The following is a 21,264-nucleotide window of genomic DNA, read 5'->3' on the forward strand; positions in this document are numbered from 1 at the left end:
ATGGAAAACTCAGATACATTTGAAACATGTTGGGAAGACAGGGTATAAACTGAGAGCAGTACTGAAGAAAATTAGTTGTATTCGGGAAATGGTTTTGGAAAATTTATGGGAATAAGGTTTGATAAATCCGCAGGGACCAATAACCTACATTTCAGATTATTTTAGGAATTGCCGGAACCATTGATGTTCAAGATTATATAGATTCTGGAACAGTTCCCAGTGACTTGCGAATGTAACATCACTGTTTAAAATGGGAGGGAGAGAGAATACTGGGCATCTGAGACCCATCAGCCTGACATTGGTATTGGGGAAAATACTCAAGTCCGTTGTGAAAGATTTAATCACTGAGCACATGGAATATGGTGACAGGATTAGACAGAGTCAACATAGTTTGTGAAATGGAAATCATGCTTAACACATTGACTGGAATTGTTTGAGGATGTATTGAGCGGATTTGACAAGGGGGAGCCTATGGATGTGGTTTATCTGGAACATTCAGAAGGTTGTATTAAGTCCCACAGTAGAAATTATCGTATGAAAGTGAGACTCATGGGACTGGGGGCAGTGTACTGAGATGGATAGAGAATTGGTTGGCAGGCAAGAAACAAAGAGTAAAAGAAAAACAAACCTTTTTCTGAAAGGGTACCACAGGCCTGGATCCAGCTATTCACAACATTTGTTCATGGTTTAGATGAAGCAGCTTAAGAGTAATATCTCCAAGTTTGCAGATGACACAAAGCTGGGTGGGAGGGGTAGCTGTGAAGAAGATGCAGAGATGCTTGTGCCCGTGTATACCAGTCACTGAAAGTCAGCGTGCAGGTCCAGCAGGCAGTTCAGAAGGTAAATGATATGTTACCTTTATAGTGAGAGGATTTGAGTACAGGATCAGGGATGTCTTGGTGTAATTGTATGGGCCTTAGTGAGACCACACCTGGAATATTCAAACCAAAACTGGTTCAGTGACAGGAGACAGAGGGTGGAGGCAGAAAGTTGTTTGTGTAACTGGGCCCAATGTGCAGTGGGATCCACAGGGATCAGTGCTGGGTCCCTTATTGTTCAGGATGTATTGAAACAAGAAAAAAGAGAATGTGAGAGGTGAGGGGTGGGGGTGAGTGGATGATGACTGAGTTTGTAGATGATACGAGGTTTGGCAGATGGTTGACAGTGAGGAAGAAGGTCTTAGGTTACAGGAGGATCTAACTGGATTGGTCAGATGGGCAGATCAGAGTCAGATGGAACTATCCCCTGAAAAATGTGAGGTGATGAACTTTGGAAGATGTAACAGGTAAATAAAGTATTTATGAAGGTAGACAGAACACTTACCTTTATCATTTCAGGTACAGATGAGAAGACCAGGTCAGATATGTTGGAGCTATACAGAACTTTGGTTAGGCCACAGCTGGAGTAGTGTGTGCAGTTCTGGTCACCACGCGATCAGAAGGATGGGATTGTACTGGAAGGGTTGCAGAGGATATTCACAAGGATGTTGCTTGGGATGAAGCATTTCAGTGATGAAGCCAGGTTGGATAAACTTGGGTTGTTTTCTTTGAAGCAGAGAAAGTTGAAGGGGACCTGATAGAGGTATGAGGGAAATGGAGAGAATGAATAGAAAGCAGTTATTCCCCTTACTCAGAATTGGCACACATTCAATGTGAAATACAGGAGCTTCAGCGGTGATTTGAAGAGGAGATTTTCACCCAGAGGGTGATGGGGGTCTGGTATGCATTGTCTGGGCTGGCGGTTGAGGTGACGTTTAAAAAGTACTTGGATGCACCTTTGAAATATCATAACATTTAAAGCTATGGCTCTTGTGCTGGAAAGTTGGATGATTGCAGGTTTAGTGTGGTTTGACTGGTACACGTACAATGTCTGTGCTGTGTGATTTTATGATTGTATTGTGTGCAGTTTTGGTCTCCTTATCTGAGGAATGATGTTCTGGCTGTGGGGGCTGGGCAGTGAATGTTTATCAGACTGATTCCTGGGATGACAGCACTTAGATCTGTTGAGAAACTGGATCAGTTCGGATTACATTCACTGGAGGTTAGAACATTGAGAGGAGTCACACTGAAAACTCGAAAATCCTAACAGGACAAGTCAGGATGTTCCTGATGACGAGGGAGTCCAGAATCAAGTATTCAAGTTTAAGGATACGGGAAAGGACATTTAGGGCTGATATGGAGAGAAATGTTTTCATTCTACAGGAAGCCTGGAGGAGTTTCTGTCACTGAAAGTAGTTCTGCTCAAATCACAGAATGTTTTCCAGAAAGGGCACGATACAGTTCTTAGAATGAAAGGGATCAAAGGGTATGGGGAGGAAGCAGAAACAGGCAACTGAGTTGGATGCTCAGCCATGATCATATTAAATGGCAGAACAGGCTCAAAGGGCTTAATGGCCTATTCCTGCTCCGACTTTCACTGTTTGAGAGACTGTTCATCAACGGGGAAACATATTGAATGAGAGAAAAAACATTTGCCTTGGGTTAGGAATTGGTTTGGAGATAGGAGACAGAGTGAGGGAATAATGTGTGTGTCCTCCAATGAGCAAGAGGTGAATAATGGTGTGCCCAGGGATCCATCCTGGGACTTTAGCATTTCACAATATTTCTCAATGACTTGGATGAAGAAACAGAGAGCCATATATCCAAGATTGCTGACCACACTGAGTGAGGCTGCTAGGAGGAGGTTACAGAGATGGGGAGGGTGGATGGACAAGGAGGTACTTCAGAACAAGGACGAGAATTTGTAAATCGAGGTGTTGTTTGACCGGGAGCCAGCGTAGGTCAGTGAGGACAGTGGGGGATATAGATGGGATTTGTTGCGAGCTCGGATATGGCCAGCAGAGTTTGGGATGAGCTGACGTTTACAGAGGGCAGTGGCCGTGATGTGGTCCAGGACATTAGTATGATCACGTTTGGAGTCCCAAAGAAATGACCAAGATTTTCAGTGAGTGATCTCTGTGATGGGGAGGATTTGGGGCTCAGATCAGCCTCAAAGATGAGGCCAAGATTGTAAGGAATCTGGTACTAAATAAAAGCTGAAAAAGCTGCAGATGCTGCAAATGAGGAACAAAAACAGAAATTGCAGGAAAAGCTCAGTAGGTCTGGCACCAACTGTGGACAGAAAGCAGAGTTAACATTTTGGGACAAGTGAATCTTCTCAGAACTGTTCTGAAGAAGGGTCATTTGACCCAAAAGGTTAACTCTGATTTCTTACCCCAGATGCGACCTGATCTGCTGAGGTATTCTGTTTTTGTAAAGAGTCTGGTTGAGCAGCAGACAGTGCTCAGGGAGAGGGATGGAGTTTGAACCGGGAGCTGAAGAGGATGGCTTTAATCTTCCCAATGTGTTTCACAGTGAGCCTGGTTCCTCAGTCCTGACTGCTCTGAGCTGCTGTGATTGTCACTGATTGGACACTTATTCTTAGAGATTCTGACCACAGCGGAAAGCCCCAGTGTAAAGAATAACTGCAAAGACTGTCAGATCGCAAGGTTGAAACTTCACCAAGAGAGGAAGTGAAAGAAGGAGCTCGGAGCAGCTGGACGTTTGTTACTGAGATGGGGAAAAACTGTGAACTGTCTGCACTCTCTGGAATCTGACAGCACATAAGAACATTAAAAATGGAGCAGTAGCAGGCTCTCTGGCCTCTCGGTCTGCTCTGCCATTCAGTAAGATCATGGCTGATCTTTTCATGGCCTCAGCTCCCCCTTACCCACCTTTTCACCAAAACCCTTGATTCGTTTACTGTTCAAAAAATTACCTGCCTTCGCTTGAAAATCATTTAATGAGGAAACCTCAACCACATCACTGGGCGGGTAACTCCATCGATTCGCAACCCTCTGGGTGAAGAAGTTCCTTCTCTATTCAGTTCCTAAATCTGCTCCCCCTCGCCCACGAGGAGGCCATTCAGCCCATCGTGTCTGTGAGTGGTCCAATTATTCCCACTGCCCGCCTCTCTCCCAATAACACAGCAAATCTTTCCTTTTCCGCTCGATCTCCAGCTGCCCCTTGTAGACCTGGGTCCACAGTAGTGACTGCCCCTAACCTGGGCTCCAAACTGGCACCTCATTCATTCACTGGGAGGCAAACTGCCTGGGCTGGGAAATGGCGCTCAGGACCCTGAACATTCTATCTCCCCTCCTGAGGGACATCTGATGCTGAGGTTTAGTTCTGTGAAGCTGTACAATATATTCCTACCATACACATTTCTCCATTCTGTGTGCAAAAGGCTCGAGCCTGCCAGCAGGATATTCAACTGCAGGAGCCGTCATCAATTTGACCAATTCTGACCACACCCACTCTCCGTAAACTTTCAACTAATTACTAATATCAAATCTGTCCATCTCCTCCTTGGTGTGAGACAGGGAAGGGGCCACTCCATTTCAGAGAGTTTGGAATTTATGGAGCACAGATGGAGTAAGCTGAGAGAGGACATCAGAATGATGGAGTTTGCAGGTGGGATGAGCAGGAATAAGAGTTTCTGTGGTCAAGAGGCTGATGCAGAGCAGAGAAGGACAATGTTTTTAAGTTTGAAATAAGAGACCTTTGTGATGGAGAGGATGTGGGATTTGAAGCTCCAATACTGACGGGTCCAGTGGGAAAGAGGCCCAGGCTTATTGATGCCCATTGGACATTCCAGTGGGATGGAAGCACATGTTTCCTGATCTCTGTTAGAGGTTCCAATTGAGTCCCATGGAATTGGAATGTTGGCAATTCTTGCAGCAATTCGAATCTTGGTATTTAATATAAAAGGACTGGATTACAGAAATAAAGAAATATTGTTACAACTCTATGAGGCATTGGTGAGACCACATCTGAAGCATTGTGTCCAGTTGTGGTCTCCTTCCTTGGTGAAGGATATGGTGGCACTGGATGCAGTTCAGAGGATGTTCACCAGACTGATCTTTGGGATGAAAGGGCTGTCATATGAGGAATGGTTGAAGAGCTAGATTTTGTACTCACTGGAATTCAGTCGTATGAAGGGAGAATCTGGGTGAAGTATGTCAGATGCAAAAGGGGATTGATTGGGCAGGCATGGAACAGATGTTCCCTCTTGTGGGCCAGTCTTGAACAATAGGTCACAGATATAGAGTGAGAGGAGGTATGTTTAAAAATGGGATGAGCCGAAGCTGCAGGTGGCGCAGTGGTGCTGTGCTGAGCACTGATACCTCACAGTGTCAGGGACCCAGGTTCGATTCCATCCTTGGGCGACAGTATGGAGTTTGTACATTCTCCCCCTGCCTGTGAGAGTTTTAACTGCGTGCTCCGATTTCCTCCCACAGTCGAATGATGCCCACATTCGGAGGATTGGCCATGCTAATTTAGCCACAGTGTCCAGGAAAGTGTCGGTTAGATTCATTAGTCATGGGAAATGTCGGGTTACAGGGAAAGGGTTCCAGAATGGCTCTGGGTGGAATGCTCTTTGAAGGTTCGGTGTGGGCTTGTTGGGTTGAATGGCCTGGTTCCAGACTGTATGGAATCTGTTCCATTTCAACTCCTTCTCTCAGAGGGTTGCGAATCTGTTGAAGTCAGTGTGCAACACCCACCCCCCAGCTCTCCCATCCCCCTCCCCACTCCCCCTCTTCTTCAAGTACAGTAGAGGCAGAATCAATCAACAGATTCAAGAAAGAAACAGATATCTTTCTGATGAAAAGCAGGCTCGAGGGCAATTGGCAGCAGTCTGGAAAGTGGAGAGGAGGTTAAGATCAGCCATGATCATGTTAAATAGCAAACGGGTTTGAAGTGCTGAATTACCTATTCCTGCTCCTCATTCCGAAGTTCAATCTTGCAAAGGCAATGATATCCTCCTTGTTTACTGGTCTGTATTGGAGGATCCAGTCACAAAGAGTCACATGTTTACTGGTCTGTATTGGAGGGTCCAATTTGAAGCTGGTCCATATTTACTGATCTGTACTGGAGAGTTCAAAGAAATGGAGGCCTTTCTCTCCTTGTTTCTATTGGAGGGCCCAGCAGGAACAAGGTCTATGTTAACTAGTCTCTTCTGCAGCATTCAGTGGGAAATAGACCGATTTTTACTGGTCTCCATTGGAGGCTCCAGTGGCAAAGAGGCCGATGTTTAAAGGTCTCTACTGGAGAGTTCATTGGGAATACATTCCATGCTTACTGGTCTCCACTGGACAGTCCAGTGGGACATGAATACCGGAGTGAGTGTGGGGCCCATTTCCTTTCTATAGTAAATGTGTGAAAGTCCAATCCTTATACCAGTAAAACTGGAGCTTAACAATGGAAGGGGAAGGTGAGGGGAAAGGATTGGAATATGTTGTGAATGGACAGGATGGGTCAATGGGTCAGAGCCTGTCCTATCCCTCCAGCTCACACTGATGGCCTGAGGATGTCCTGTCTCTGCTGGGCCTTCATGGAATGAGGATTGTGTACAAACGATTCCCCAGTAAGAATAGGTCAGCAGCACAGAATTGCCCTTCATTTCACAAGAATCTGACCATCTTCCTGAGAGAGGCCAAACCCTGGTCAATGTGGGAAATGGGGCTTTATTCTCGGTGTAGACATACTCCTGGTGTCAAGGGTTAACATCCATTAGTGAGGTAGAGCTGGAGAAATACAGAGAGAGGGAGACAGAGTGAGTGAGAGGGGGAGAGAGAGAGATTGTTGGCGAGAGTGACATAGAAGGACAGGGTGTGAAAGTGAGAGGGAGCGGGATAAAGAGTCTCAGGCAGTGTAAGATGAGTAAAAGGGGGAGAGAGAGTGTTAGAGAGAGGCAGAGATGGTGGGGTGAAAGAATAGAGATAGAGCAAGATAGAGTATGAGACAGTGAGACTCAGACAGATCGGACAGAGAGAGAGAGAGAGAGACAGAGAGAGAGATAGAGTAAGTATGAGACAAAGAGTAAAGGCAATCCATGAAAGAGAGAGACAGACACGCAGACAGGTCCTGGTCACCAAATTATGAGAAGGATATGACTGTACTCAAGAGGGTGCAAAGATTTCCCAGGAGGGTGTGAGCTATGAGGAAGGATTGGAAAGGCCAGGATTGTTTTTCTTGGAGCAGTGAAGTTTGAGAGGGAACCTGCTGAAGGGCAAAAAGATTATGAGGGGCAGGGATAGAGTGGACAGGAAGGCAACTTTTTCCATGAATAGAGGGATCAATATCCAGGGGCAGAGGTTAGAGATTACACAGACATACAGAGATAGAAACAGAGAGCAGGAGTAGGGCTCGGGTTAGGGTTAGGGTTAGGCTTAAGGTTCGGGTTAGGGATTGGCCCTGTGAGTCTGCTCTGTTATTCAATATGACCATGGCTGATCCTCTCCCTCAATGCCAAGCTGGGATTGATGTTGCTAGAGCATTGATGACCAGTACAGACTTATTAAATGCTAGTCACGTAATTGAACTTCTGATTGAGAGAGAAACAGAAGATATAAGATATATGAGAGAGAGAGAGAGAGAGAGAGAGAGAGAGAGAGAGAGAGAGAGAGAGAGAGAGAGAGAGAGGCCGCAAGTGTACATTGTGAGATTGAGTGAGAGATGGCGAGGCATTTAATTGCTGTCCCAGGACTCACTGTTCCATTTTCCTGGAATAACACCTGTTATAGAGATCAGTTATAGAGCGACCAGAGGGAGGGAGACAGACAAAGATAGAGTGAGGCAATTAGAGATTGAGGGTATAGGAAAGCATGAGTGAGGAAATAGTTAGTCATATAAGTGAAGGGGAAAAATGAATGATAAGAAAGAGAGAGAGAGACCAACCAACACAGAAGGAAAGGGAGATAAACAGAGTGTCAAACATACATGGAAAAAGGGAAAGATATAAATGGTTATATAATTGGGAGAGGACGGAGACGGAGACGGAAATAGAAAGAGAGGGAGAAAGTAAACGAATAACATGAATATATACAAGAGAAAGATGAGATAGAGAAAAAAGGGAAAAGGGAGAAAGGAAGTATGAAAAGGAAGGATGAGAGAGAGAGAGAGAGAGAGAGAGAGAGAGAGAGAGAGAGAAGAGGAAGTGTGAGGTGCTGACGTGGCTCTCTCTGCCTAATGCCATTTACATATTGAGGAACACCCAGTCAGACTCTCACAGGCTGCAGCTTTATAAAGCAGAGCCCAGTGAAGGGAGAGTTTATCAGGAACCAGGCACAGAGACAGGAGCACACACCATGATTTCACACATCCAGCTGATCTGGCCCCTGGCATTCTGTGTCGCAGGTACAAATCTCTCTCCTTATACTTGAATCTTTAGCTGCTCTCCATTTCACTCCAATTCCACTGACTTGTGATTGAAGGGAAAATGTTGAAACAAGAGCAATGCTCAGTGTCTCCGACAATATCTCATTTGACCGGCTCTTTCTGTGACAGTTCTGACTTCACTGTGTTTCTCTCTGACCCCTCAGGTATCAATGGGGACTTCACCATGACCCAGTCTCCCCCAGTGCTGTCAGTGGGACTGGGCCAGACCGCAACCATCACCTGTACGGCCAGTCAAAGTATTAGCAGCTACCTTGCTTGGTACCAGCAGCGAGAAGGTCAGAAACCCTCTCTCCTGATCTATTCTGCAACAAATCGATTCACAGGAGTCTCTGATCGATTCACCGGCAGTGGATCAGGGACCAGTTTCACCCTGACAATCAGCAACGTTCAGAATGAGGATGTCGCTGACTATTATTGTCAGAACCACTACTATAGCAGCTCCACTCTACACAGTGATACAAAGCCATACAAAAACCTCAAGACACACAGCACCACCTCGTGCACTGACACATGAATCAGTTATATAAAATGTATAATAATGGACACACAGTCTGAAATGACACGTCCACAATTAGATATAAATGAAACTGAACAAATTACCCCATGCTGGGATTGTCATTGTCCACTACACACTCCAGTCCCTGTGCTGTCCACCACTCACTTGAAGGCCTCAAGTTTCCCTCTTACACTCCATGGCCACGTGTGAAGATTTAATATCGAAAAATAATTTCATAAAGCTCCCAAGACCCGCTGGACACAGAGAGAGACAGAGACAGAAAGACACATGAATGAGAGAGAGACAGAGAGGGTTAGAAAGTAGTTGAGAGTGAACGAGAGACTGGGAGACAGGGAGAGGTTGAGAGTGATTGGGGGAAGCAGAGAGTAGAGGTTTTTGTACAGCCTCTGCACTGGGAGCTCTCACTGTGGTTCACATTCGGTAAAGGAACCAAGCTCAGACTGAGTAAGTAAACCTCAATCCTCCGTTATTAACCCTGTCAATACTGAAACACACTTTCTAAAATAATGTTGCTGAATTGTTGAAGGTGTTATTGGGGAGCTGCAGTGAATGAAATGGTTGATTGAGGAGCACTGTGTCGAACAGGGTGTCCAGCTGTATTTCTTTTGTCCCATTGCCCCCTTTAAGCAGCAAGATATAAGTCAGTCAGTTTTACTCACCGTGTGAAGGAGCTCTGTCCATTTGCAGCCTGTGGTCCCATTCCTGCAGCATGGAGTGAAATCAGTGAGTAGCCTCCTGTCAGTCTCAGTGTGACAGACACGAGCAGAGTTTGATGTGAGCTCTGGCTCCCTGTCCCAGTCTCTGATCTCACTGACCTCAGCAGCAGCAGCACCAGCAGCAGCACAGTGAGACACCGAGCTCCCACCTCCCCCAGCTTTAACTCTGCTCAATCACACAATCGCAGAATTGTTACTGTGCACAAGGAGGCATTCCACCAATCCTGTCTGTACTGATTCTCTGAATGAGCAATTTACAGAGTGTCATTCTCCTGCCTTCTCCCTGTCACCCTGCACATTGTTCCTTTTCAAATAACAGTCTCATTCCCTTCGGAATGTTTCAATTGAAGCTGCCTCCACCACACTCTCAGGCAGTGCATTCCACACCTTAACCAACTCACTGGCTGAACATGTTGTTCCCCATCTCACTTTTGCTACTTTCACTAATTACTTTCAGTCTGTGGTCTCTTGGTCTCAATCCTTTCTCAATTGGAAACATTTTCTCCCTATTTACTCTGTCCAGGCCCCTCATGGTTTTAATTCCTCAAACAAATCTCCTCTCAACCTTCTCCGAAGAAGACAGTCCCAAATTCTCCAATCAATCTGTATAACTGATGTTCCTCATCCCTGGATTGATTTTCAGGAATTTTTTTGCCATTTCTACAAAACTTCACCTTCTTCCCGAATTATTCACATTTTCTATGGCCCTCATGATTTTATAAACATCTATAAGTTCACTTCTCATACTCTTAAGCGTCAGAATAAAAAGTCTCAACTTTTCCAGCCTCTCATAGTCATGGAGTCAACAGACCTTTCAGTTCAACTTGTCCATGATAACCAGATATCCTAGACTGACCTCATCGTATTAACCAGCATTTGGCTTCCATCCCTCAAAACCCTTACTATTCATGTTCCCATCATGATTGTATAAACATCTATAAGGTCACCCCTAGGCCATCGATGCTGCATGAAAAATAGGCCCAGTTTCTTCAGCCTTTCCCTATAGCTCAAACCCTCCAATTCCTGGCCATGTTCTTGTAAGTATTTTCTGCAGCTTTTTAAGTTTAACAGCATCCTTACTCTTGCGAGGTGATCATGATTGTTCACACTATTTCCAAAGTGGCCTCACTAATCTCCTGTATGGCTGCAACATGATGTTCCAACTCCTATACTCAAAGCAGTGATCAATAAAGGCAAGTGTACTCAACAACTTCTTCTTCACCCTGTCTACCTGTGACCACACTTTCAAGTAATAACGCACTTGCATCTTCACTCTGAGGTTTCTTTGTTCAGCAACACCCCACAGGGCCCTACCACTGTATCAGTTCTGCCCTGGGTTGCCTTTCCAAAATGCAACATCCTACAGTTATCTAAACTGAACTCCATTTGGCACACCTCTGCCCATTTCCCCATCTGATAAAGGTCCCGCTGTACCCTGAGATGAATTTCTTTACTATCCACTATCTCACCAATTTTGATATCATCTATAAATTTACTGTAACTCCTATATTCACATCCAAATCATATCTTTAAATGATAAAAGTAGTGAACCCAGCACCAATGTTAGTGGCACACAGCTATTCACAGATCTCCAGTCTGAAAAGCAACCTTTTACCACCACTCTCTGTGTCCTCTCTTCAATCTAATTTTTTTTATCCCAACGGCTCACTCCCCCTGGATCCCATGTGGTCTAACCTTACTAACCAGTCTATCATGTGGAACCTTGTCAAAAACTTTACTGAAGTCCATATAGACTATTTCTACTGTTCTGTCTTCATCAATCTTCGTTGTCACCTCCTCAATCAAATTCAGGAGACATGATTTCCTATGCATAAAACCACATAGATTATCCAAAGAATGTAAATCCTATCCCACAGAATCCACTCCAACATCTTACCCAGCACTGACATCAGGCTCACTGGTCTATGGTTCCCCTGGCTTTTCCTTACAGTCTTTCTTAAATAATGGCATAACATTAGCCAACCTCTCTGGTTCTCCAGCACCTTACCCATGATTGTCAGTGATACACATTTCTCAGCAAGGAGCCCAGCAGTCTCTTCCCTAGTTTCCCACAATGCTCTGGGATACACATGATCAGGTCCTACGGTTTATCTCCTACCTTTGTGAGTTTTCAGATCTTGAGCGTCTCCTCTTTTGTGTGTGATCTCTTTTCAAGACATCACTATTTTTCCAAATCCCCTCGCTTTCTCCGCAATAAATGCTGACCTGAAATATTTTTTTGGGATCTCACCCATCTCTTGTGTCTTACCAAAATACAGCACTCACATTTATCTGAATTGAACTCCATCTGCCATTCCTCAGCCCACTGGCCCAGTTGCTCAAGATTCCATTGTATTCTTAGACAGCCTTCTTCGCTGCCAATCATTAGATTAGAGTCTCTACAGTGTGGAAACAGGCCCTTTGGCCCAACAAGTCCACACCGATCCTCCGAAGAGTAACCCACCCAGATCCATTTCCCTGTCAGTAATGCATCTAACACTATGGGCAATTTAGCATGGCTAATTCACCTGACCTGCACATCTTTGGACAATGGGAGGAAACCAGAACACCCGAAGGAAACACACGCAGACACAGGGAGAATGTGCAAACTCCACACAGACAGTCATCCAAGGCTGGAATCGAACCTGTGACCCTAGCACTGTGAGGCTGCAGTACCAACCACTGAGCCACCGTGCTGCCCCACCTGAGGCATCACTGCGCCACTGATGCCACCTGAAAATTCACCTGAATATCCCAGTCTATATTCAGAAACTAAAGACCTCCCGCCCATTTATAACAAGTCTATCATATTTGCAGGTCTCTGTAAATTCATGCATTTGTATTCCTCCACATCCTTCCCACTGGGAGGTGACTTATTGACTGCACTGAGGATTCTGTGTTCCTTTGTGTTCCTCTCTGACATTCCCTCCTGGCTCCCACAGCACTGCCAAGTTAGTTTAAACCCTCTCTAATAGCACGAGTAAACCACCTCACAAGAATCTAATGCACTCCCTCAGGGATCCTCTTTCCAGCCTCACAGTCACCTGTGTTCACCTCCTGATTCCTCATTTTGAGTTCCTGCTGCTTATTCCCTCCAGAGCTCCCGAACTTCTGACTGCAGGACGATGTTCCTTTTTCTCCATCCATCACTGGGACCAATGCGGTCTACGACTGCTGCCTGTTCCCCCTCTCCCCTCAGGGTGCTCTGCAGCCGCTCAGTGACATCCTTGACCTTGGCACCAGGGAGACAACACACCATCCTGGATTCCCATCTGCAGCTGTAGAAACACCTATTGATTGTCCTCACTCTCGAATATCCTCTCAGTATCGCTCTTCCAGTCTTCCTTGTCCCCTCCTGTACAGCTGAGCCCCCCACCGTGGGGCCAGGGACATGTCTCTGGCTGCACTCCCCAGATGAACGATCATTCTCATCAGGATTTTGAACTGAATCCTAGTTGGAGAGTGGGAGGCACTCTGGGGATTCCTGTACTAGCTGCCTGGTTCTTTTGGACTGTCTGCTGCTCCCCCATTCCCTCTCTCCCTGCATACTCTGAAGCTGCAGAGTGACCACATCTAGAAACGTGCTCTCCACGGAGCTCTCAGCTTCACGGACGCTCCGCACTGACACCAGCTGCTGCTCAAGCTCCGAAACCCGGAGCTCCAAATGCTGTCACTGACCACACCTCCTGCTCTCGTGGTATTCCAGGAGCTGGGAAGCATTCTGAAGTTCCCATCTAAATGCACACTCTCTCCACTCTTTGGTTATCTGTTGACAATGTTCTGATGACAAACAGCTACAGCAGGGCTCACAGTCCAGTGGGTTCAGTGTTCCAGCGTTTTGGGGAAACTCTCCAGAAGACTTTAAGAAATAGGAGCAGAAATCACTCATTCACCCATTGAATCTGCTCTGCCATTTGATCCTTGCAGATTTGATTCTCACCCCCATTCTCCTGCCTGCTCCACAGGAACTTTCCATCCCCTTAACAATCACGAACCTATCTATCTCTGTCTTTAATACACTCAGTGACTTGGCCTCCACTGCCCTCTGTAGCAATGAGTTCCACAGATTCACCACCCTCTGGCTGAAGAAATTCCTCCTCATCACAGCTCTAATGGGTCGGCCCTTCATTCTGAGGCTGTGCCTTGGTTACTGAGTGTCTCCTGTTTTTGGAAACATCTTCTCTGCATCCACTTTATCCAGGCCTGTCAGAATTCTGTAAATTTCAATAAGATTCCTCCTCATCCTTCTAAACTCCATCGAGTACAGACCCAGAGTCCTCAACCATGCCTTAAATGACAAGCCCTTCATCCCCATTATCATTCTTGTAAATCCCTCCAATGCCAGCACATTGTTTCTTAGAATATGGGTCCCAAATCTGCTCACAATATTCCAAATTCAGTCTGACCAGAGCCTTACACAGCCTCAGCAGTACATCTCTGCCCTTGTATTCTAGCCCTATTGAAATGAATGCGAACATTTCATTTACCTTCCCAAGCACAAACTGGACCTGCCTGTTCACCTGAAGGGAAACCTGAATGAGGTTTCTGCTTTAGATTTCCAAAGGCTTTCCTCATTTAGCAAACAGTCTTTGCATTCCTTCTTGTATTCTATCTGTCACTTCATTGCCCACTCTCCGAGCCTCTCCAGGACCTTTTTCAGCCTTGCCACTTCCTCAACACTACCTGTCCCTCCACCTATCTCATGTCACCTGCAAACTTAGCAACAATGTCTTCACTTCCTTCATCCAGATTGTTCATGTATAACGTGAATAGTTATGGTCCCAACATTGACACCTGCAGAACTCTACTCGTCAACAGCTGCCATCTTTCCTCACTCTCTGCTTTATACCAACCTGCCAGTCCCAGTCCTCAGTCCATGCCAGTATATTGCCCCTAACACTATGGGTGCTTATCTTACGTCAAATACCTTCTGAAAATCCAAATACATTACTTCCTCGGACTCTCCTTTGTCTGACTGGCTCAGTGCCTCCTCAAAGAATTCTAACAGATTTGCCAGGCATGACCTCCCCTTGATGAAACCGTGTTGTCTCAGCCTTATTTTAACATTGCACTTCCAAGTCCTCTGCAATTTCATCCCTCAATTGAATTCTAAAATCTTACCAAAAGCTGAGTCCAGGCTAACTGGCCTATAATGTCCCATCTTCTACCTCCCTCCCTTCTTAAGCAGGGTTGGTATGTGAGCCATTTTTTTAATCCCTTACCCCCACCAAATCTCCACCTCCACACCCTGACTCCATTGAATCCTTAAAGATCATCACCAATGCCTCCACACTCTCCTCAGTGATCTCCTTCAGAACACACGGGTGTAGTTCATCCAGACTGGGTGAATTATCATATTCAGACCTTTCAGCTTCCCCAGTACCTCCTCCTTAGTAATGGACACTACACTCCCCTCTGCCCTTGACAGTCTTGAAGTATTGGAATGCTACTGGTGTTATTCATGGTGCAGACTGATGCAAAGTACCGATTCAATTCCTTGGCTATTCCATCATTTCCTGCTATTCTTTCTCCAACCTCACTTTCCAGTGATCCAATGTCTATTTTTGCCTCCCTCTTCCTTTTTATATATCTGCTAAAACTCTTGCAATCTTCTTTTGTATTACTGGCGAGCATGCCCCCACATTTCACCTTCTCCACCCTTAATGCTTTTTTCGTTATCCTCTGTAGGTTTCTAAAGACTTCCTAATTCTCTGACTTCCCACTGTTCTCCAGCACATTGGATGCCTTTTCTTTTGTTTTTATGCTGTCCTAGACCTCCCTTATCAGCCGTGATTGCCTTGTCCTCCCCTGAGTATGTTTTTCCTTCTTTTTTGGGATGAATTCCTACTCTACTTCCTGAATTACTCCCAGAAACTCTGCGGTTTGCTGCCCCATCATCTTACCTGCTCGGCTCCCCTTCCAATCAACCCTGGCCAGCTCCTTCCTCATGTCTTTGTAGTTCCCTTTACTCAACTAAAATACAGTTTCATCTGATTGTAGCTTCTCCCTCTCAAGCTACAGGTGGAATTCCATCATATTATGGTCCCTTATCCACAGGGATACTTTCACCTTAAACTCACTAATCAGGTTTGCCTCATTAGAGATCACTAAATCCAAACCTGCCTGTTGCATAGTGGCTCAACCACAAGCTGCTCCAAAAACCATCTCTTGGATATTCCTTGAAATCCTTTTCTTTAGACGCACTACCTAGTCCATCTATCCATTGAGGTCTACCCTGACATTTAGTTTATGTCTTTTCTGTGTCCTGATTGATTTTATTCCCCACACCCTGATTATGGCTTGGAGAACTGAACATAACCTGCATCAGATTCTTTATTGCGGTTCCTCAAATATTCCCACAGATTCTACACCTTCTGACTGTCGATCACTTCTTGCTATTGATTGAATTTTATTTCACACTAACAAGGCAACTCTTCCCCCTATGACCATCTGACTGAGCTTTTGATAGGACATGTATCCTTGGATATTTAGTTCCCAGCCGGGATCCCCTTACAGCTATGTCTCTGTGATACCCACAACATCCTACCTGCCAGTTTCAATCTGCACTACGAGCGCATTGTGTATACTGTGTGTATTTAAGTACAACACCCTCAGTCCTGCATTGACTGCCCTCATTCCCATCATTGTCCTCTTATCTGCTGGGCTTGATGTTCGACTCTTGTTCCTTTCTGTACTCTCTGTCCTCGTACATCTTCTTGAATCTTGAATAACCTCTCCTGAGCCCTTCCCCACTTTAACTAGTTTAAATTCCTTGGACACTCAATTTACCTGGATTTTTTGGCGTCACTTTGTCTACCTTACTCTGAATGCTTCGTGCATTTAGATACAAACCCTTTAAGTTTGTTCTGTTATTGATTTTCCCTGCACTTCTTTAGTTCCTTTGATATTGAAAAAATCCATCCCTATCTTTTATTTTCTGGTAACAATCAATCCCATCGCTAACCATCAATCGTACCTTCTCCTTCACCTTCTGTTTTCTCATTTTCCATCCAAGTGAACCAAATTACTTTATCGTTGTGTTGACTTCAGGCATGGTGGCTCAGAGGTAGTACTGCTACCTCACAGCACCAAGGATCGGGTTTAATTCCTGCCTTGGGAAACTGTGTGTGTGGTGTTTGCACATTCTCCCTGTGGCTGTGTGGGTTCCCCCCAGGTGCTCTGGTTTCCTCCCACTGTCCAAAGATGTGCGGGTCAGATGAGTTGGCCGTTCTAAATTCCCTACAGTGTTTGGTGAAATAGTCAGGAATAAATGTACGGAAAGTTTCTCATTGGGCTGCTGTTCGGAGGGTTGATGTGGACTTGTCAGGCTGAACTACTATTTCCACACTGTAGGGAATCTAATCAGGCCAATATTTATCATAATCCAACATCATTAATGCTCTTTGATCTCATTGCTTCTAGTTGGATCTTGCTGTGTAGAAACTGGCTGCCACGTTCCTGACATTGCAACTGTGACTGCTTGTCAAACAAAACTGTCTGTAAATATCTTTGGAAGAGCCTGAAATGTTAAGGGCTGGATTGATGCCCATATCCCTCTAAACTCTTCCTATTTACATATGCATGCCTTTTAAATGTTGTACTTGTACCAGCCTTCACCACTTCTTCTGGCAGCTCATTCCATACATTTAACACCCTCTGAATGAAAACGTTGCCCCTTTGGTCCCTTTGAAATCTTTCCCCGTCACCTTCACCCTCTGCCCTCCAGTTCTGGACTCCCCCACTCTGGAGAAAATATCTTCTCTGTTCACCTTATCTATGCCGCTCATGATTTTATAAACCTCTATACGGTCACCCATCAACCTGCAAAGATCCAGGGAAAACAGCCTCAGCATATTCAGCCTCTCCCAATAGCTCAAACCCTCCAACCTTGGCAGCATCCTTGTAAATCTTTTCTGAATCATTTTAAGATTCACAACATTTTCCCTACAGCAGGGGGACCAGAATTGCACACAGTATTCCAAAAGTGCCCAAACCAACGTCCTGTACAGCCGCAACAGCTCCCAACTCCAATACTCAATGCACTGACCAATAAAGGAAAGTAAACCAAATGACTTTGTCACGACACCCCCAACTCCCCCTCGCCCCCCCCCCCCCCCACCCCCGCCCACCGACCTGCAACTTCACTTTCAGTGAACTATTCTTCTTTTTTTTGGATGAACTGGGAGTCTTTCAGTTGTGAAAGATGCCATTCCATGGCACTGTTGGATGAAGAGCAGGCAGAATCCCCGGTGTCCCTGATCAATATTTATCCCCCCATCAAAATCACAAAAAATCTATTTCTCTGCTATTTATCATACTGTGTTTGGGATCTTGCTCTGCACAGTCTGCTGGAAAGATCCATTGGGACATCTTGAGTTGCGACAGGCGCTACACAAATGCAAGTCTTTCTTTAAGAGTGAAGTCTCCTGATCCGGACATTCACCCATTGTCTGTGCACTCTCACCTTCCGGGGGCATGGGGTCATTAGGAGCAGTGACCCAAAGGACACTGAGACTCTTTGCAGTCTCACCCTTGACCTCAGCCCAGCTGTGTGCAGTACGGTTTGAAATGTAATCTAGAAACTTCTACACAGACACCCCAATGTAACTCTTTCCACAAGTGTGTGGATCCGATTCTGCCTCAATGTTCTCGGATACATGTCTCCTGATCTCTGGGTGACCGGAGGTTTCTTAAAGAGATATCGAGCTCCATCCCACTTTCCAGCTCTTGATCCATAACTCTGGAGGTTTCACTGTTTGAAGTGAATATCCAAGCTTTTTCTCAATGTGATGAGTGTTTCTGCCTCTCCCACCTTTTCGGACAGTGAGTCCCACATCCCACCAGCCTCTGGGTGAAAGCAAATGCCCTCAACTCCCCTCTAACCCTGCCCCCAACTGATTTCAATCTCTCCCCATGGTTATTGCCCTCTGTGCTGGTGGAAATCAGTCCTTCCCACCCACTCTGTCCAGGCCCCACATCATTTTACACACCACAATCAAATCTCCCCTCAGCTACCTCTGTTCCAAAGAAAACACTTCCAGCCAAACCAATCATTCCTCAAAGCTCAAAGTCCCCATTCCAGACAAACTCCTCATCTGTCCACATCTCTAATGGAATCCCATCCTTCCTGTAATGTGGTGACCAGAACCATACACTGTTCCCTCACTGTGCTCTAATTGGGGTTTTATCCAGTTGCAGAATAAACGAACGTCTTGCTTTCGCTGTCAACCAATAATGAGGTAAGGGAGGTGATGGTCTTATGGTGTTATTGCTGAACTGTTAATCCAGAGATCCAGATAATGTTCTGGGGACCAGGGTTAGAATCCAGCAGATGGTGGCATTCAAATTCAATCAAAAAAAAATCTGGAATAAAGAGTCTAATGACGACCATGAAACCATCGTTGATTTTCACGAAAATGCCATCTGATTCCCTAATGTCCTTCAGGGAAGGAAACTGCCATCCTTCCCATGTGACCTCAGACCCACAGCGATGTGGTTGACTCTAAACTGCCCTCTGGGTGATTAACGATGGGCAATAAATGCTGCTGATCCAGCAATGCCCTCATTCCATCAAGGGAAAATGAAGAACAGTTTATCCCATGTGTCTTCTTACCACCTTACCGACCTGCATTAATCACCATGGCCACATCTTCCACCTCCACAAACATTTGACTTGCAGCTTCAAATTGACAAGAGACATTCCTTCATTATCTGAGAAAGAGATAGAAACATCCAAACTAGGAGCAGCAGTAGGCTATTCGGCCCCCAAACATGCTCCACCATTCAATATGATCATGGCTGATCATCCAACACTGTCCCCTGTTCCTGATTTCTCCCCAAATCCTTTGATCCCTTTAATCCGAAGAACGATATCTAATTCTTTATTGAACACAGACTGCATCTCATTCCCTGATGCGAGTAAAATGGATGAGAAATATTAGGTTGTTGTTTTATGACCAGTATGGACACAATGGGCTGATGGGCCTTTTGGGCCTCTCTGACTCGATGATTGTATTATTATAATTTATGAATAACTGAGTACCAAAGACTGACCCCTGTGGCACCGTAAGTTGTAATTACCTGTCATTCAGAAAAAGACTCGTTCTTCCTGTCCTGTCGACCAACCAGTTCCCAATCCATGTCAGCACATGACCCCCAATCCTCTTGTTCATTTGGTCTAGATCTGAAAGTCCCACCCTTACTCATTGTGGGAACAGAATCTGAACAATCTCTGTCTCGTCCTTCGAGGGCTCCCATTGTCTTGACACTGATTTCCCACAATGCCGCTTGTTCCGATCCACTTTTACCAAAACACCACACAGTTGAGTAAAATGAAAACTTTTACACTTGCTCCATGGTTCTCCATTTGCATTCCTACTCTCAATCTGAGCACTGTCACGAAAATGCTCCCCCATTGACAGCCCTTCCAGCTGCCCACATTCATTTTATAAACAATGGTCCAAAACTGTCCCTTCTCTCTCTGCTGCTTCACCATCACTTTCTCTGGAGCAATTAGGGATGGGTAATAAATTCTGGCCCTGCCAGTGACACTCACATCCCACGAAGCAATTTGAACAATGCCTGGTCGTTTGTTGGGTTTATTCTGTATTGACTACAAATATTCAAATGATTGTATCGACAGTGAAGGGTTGAATTCCCTTCCAGTGGTAGGGATTAAGATTGTTTCTCTTGTCTTTCAGGCCGTGACAACTCTCAGCCCAAGCTGACCCTGCTGCCTCCCTCCCCGGAGCAGGTCAATGCCAAGGGCACTGCCACCCTGGTCTGCCTTGCCAATCACTTCTATCCTGATGAGCTGGAGGTGCAGTGGAAGAAGGATGGTGCAGTCATTTCGGACGGGGTTCAGACCAGCAACTACCTGAGAGCTGCGGACAGCACCTACAGTGTCAGCAGCCTGCTGACCCTCTCTGGGTCTGACTGGGAGTCCAACGCTCGCTTCTCCTGTGCCCTCACCCACGTGACTCTCCCCTCTCCCCTCAGCAAGAGTATCAGGAGATCAGAATGTGTGTAGAGTGTTTGAGACAGTCCACAGAGGAGACACAACTTTAAATAGAACAGGGCTGAGCTGGCAGGACAAAGGTCATTGTCAGATCTGAATTTCAACTCACTTCCTTCTCAGGATTGCTCAGAGAAACCTCTGAGGTTTGGAAGTTAAAGCAGGTCATTGGGGGAGCGGCAGGAGAGCTTTACACTGTGTCAAACCTCATACTGTCCTTGTCCTGGGAGTGTTTGATGGGGACAGGATTGCCTTGTGATGACAGCTGGACAAGCCAATGTGAACCTCAGAAGTCTCTGCTTCAGTAAACCAGATCTCTTTCCTGCTCAGCCTCCAGTTCCAATTTAAGGTTTTATCACTGTTTAAAGGGACAGGATTCTCATGTTATTGAGAAAGTCTCTCCAAGTTTTTTCCTCAAGCTGCATTGTGGCTGTGAATTTGAGCAGCTTCCTCTGTCTGGGCTATTAATTCCAGTTTCTTTTTTCTGTCAATGTGAATGTGGAAAAGGGAATAAAGGTGAAGAATCAGTCTCTGTCTCTGTTTGCTTTGGAAATAGCTGACTTCCACCCCAGTTGATTGGCTGAATTTCAGCAGGTCATGGTCACAATTGGTTACTTGGCCTGTCAATCAATTACAATCATCAATCATTTTCAAATGATCCCTTTGGTCAGGAATTTATGTAGATTCCAAAAAAAGAGAAAATTGTTAGGAATAAATAAGTACAATCTGATGTATTCCCTCTTCACTTTGTTGGTCCATGCCCAGCTGATGGGATCGCACTGTGCATTCTCTGCTGCA

At 45.4% G+C, this 21,264-nt stretch overlaps 1 gene segment (V, D, J or C); it reads left to right on the forward strand.

Annotated features, from left to right (window-relative positions):
- The first annotated feature begins 8,110 nt into the window (after positions 1-8,110).
- LOC140479414 (Ig kappa chain V region Mem5-like) lies at positions 8,111-20,995 on the forward strand. The segment is given in 4 exon segments: positions 8,111-8,177; positions 8,363-8,662; positions 9,148-9,180; positions 20,153-20,995. Coding segments are annotated over 4 exon segments (711 nt in total).
- The last annotated feature ends 269 nt before the right edge of the window (positions 20,996-21,264 follow it).

The sequence above is a fragment of the Chiloscyllium punctatum genome, chromosome 7, assembly GCF_047496795.1.
Source record: "Chiloscyllium punctatum isolate Juve2018m chromosome 7, sChiPun1.3, whole genome shotgun sequence".
Classification (NCBI taxonomy): Eukaryota; Metazoa; Chordata; class Chondrichthyes; order Orectolobiformes; family Hemiscylliidae; genus Chiloscyllium; species Chiloscyllium punctatum.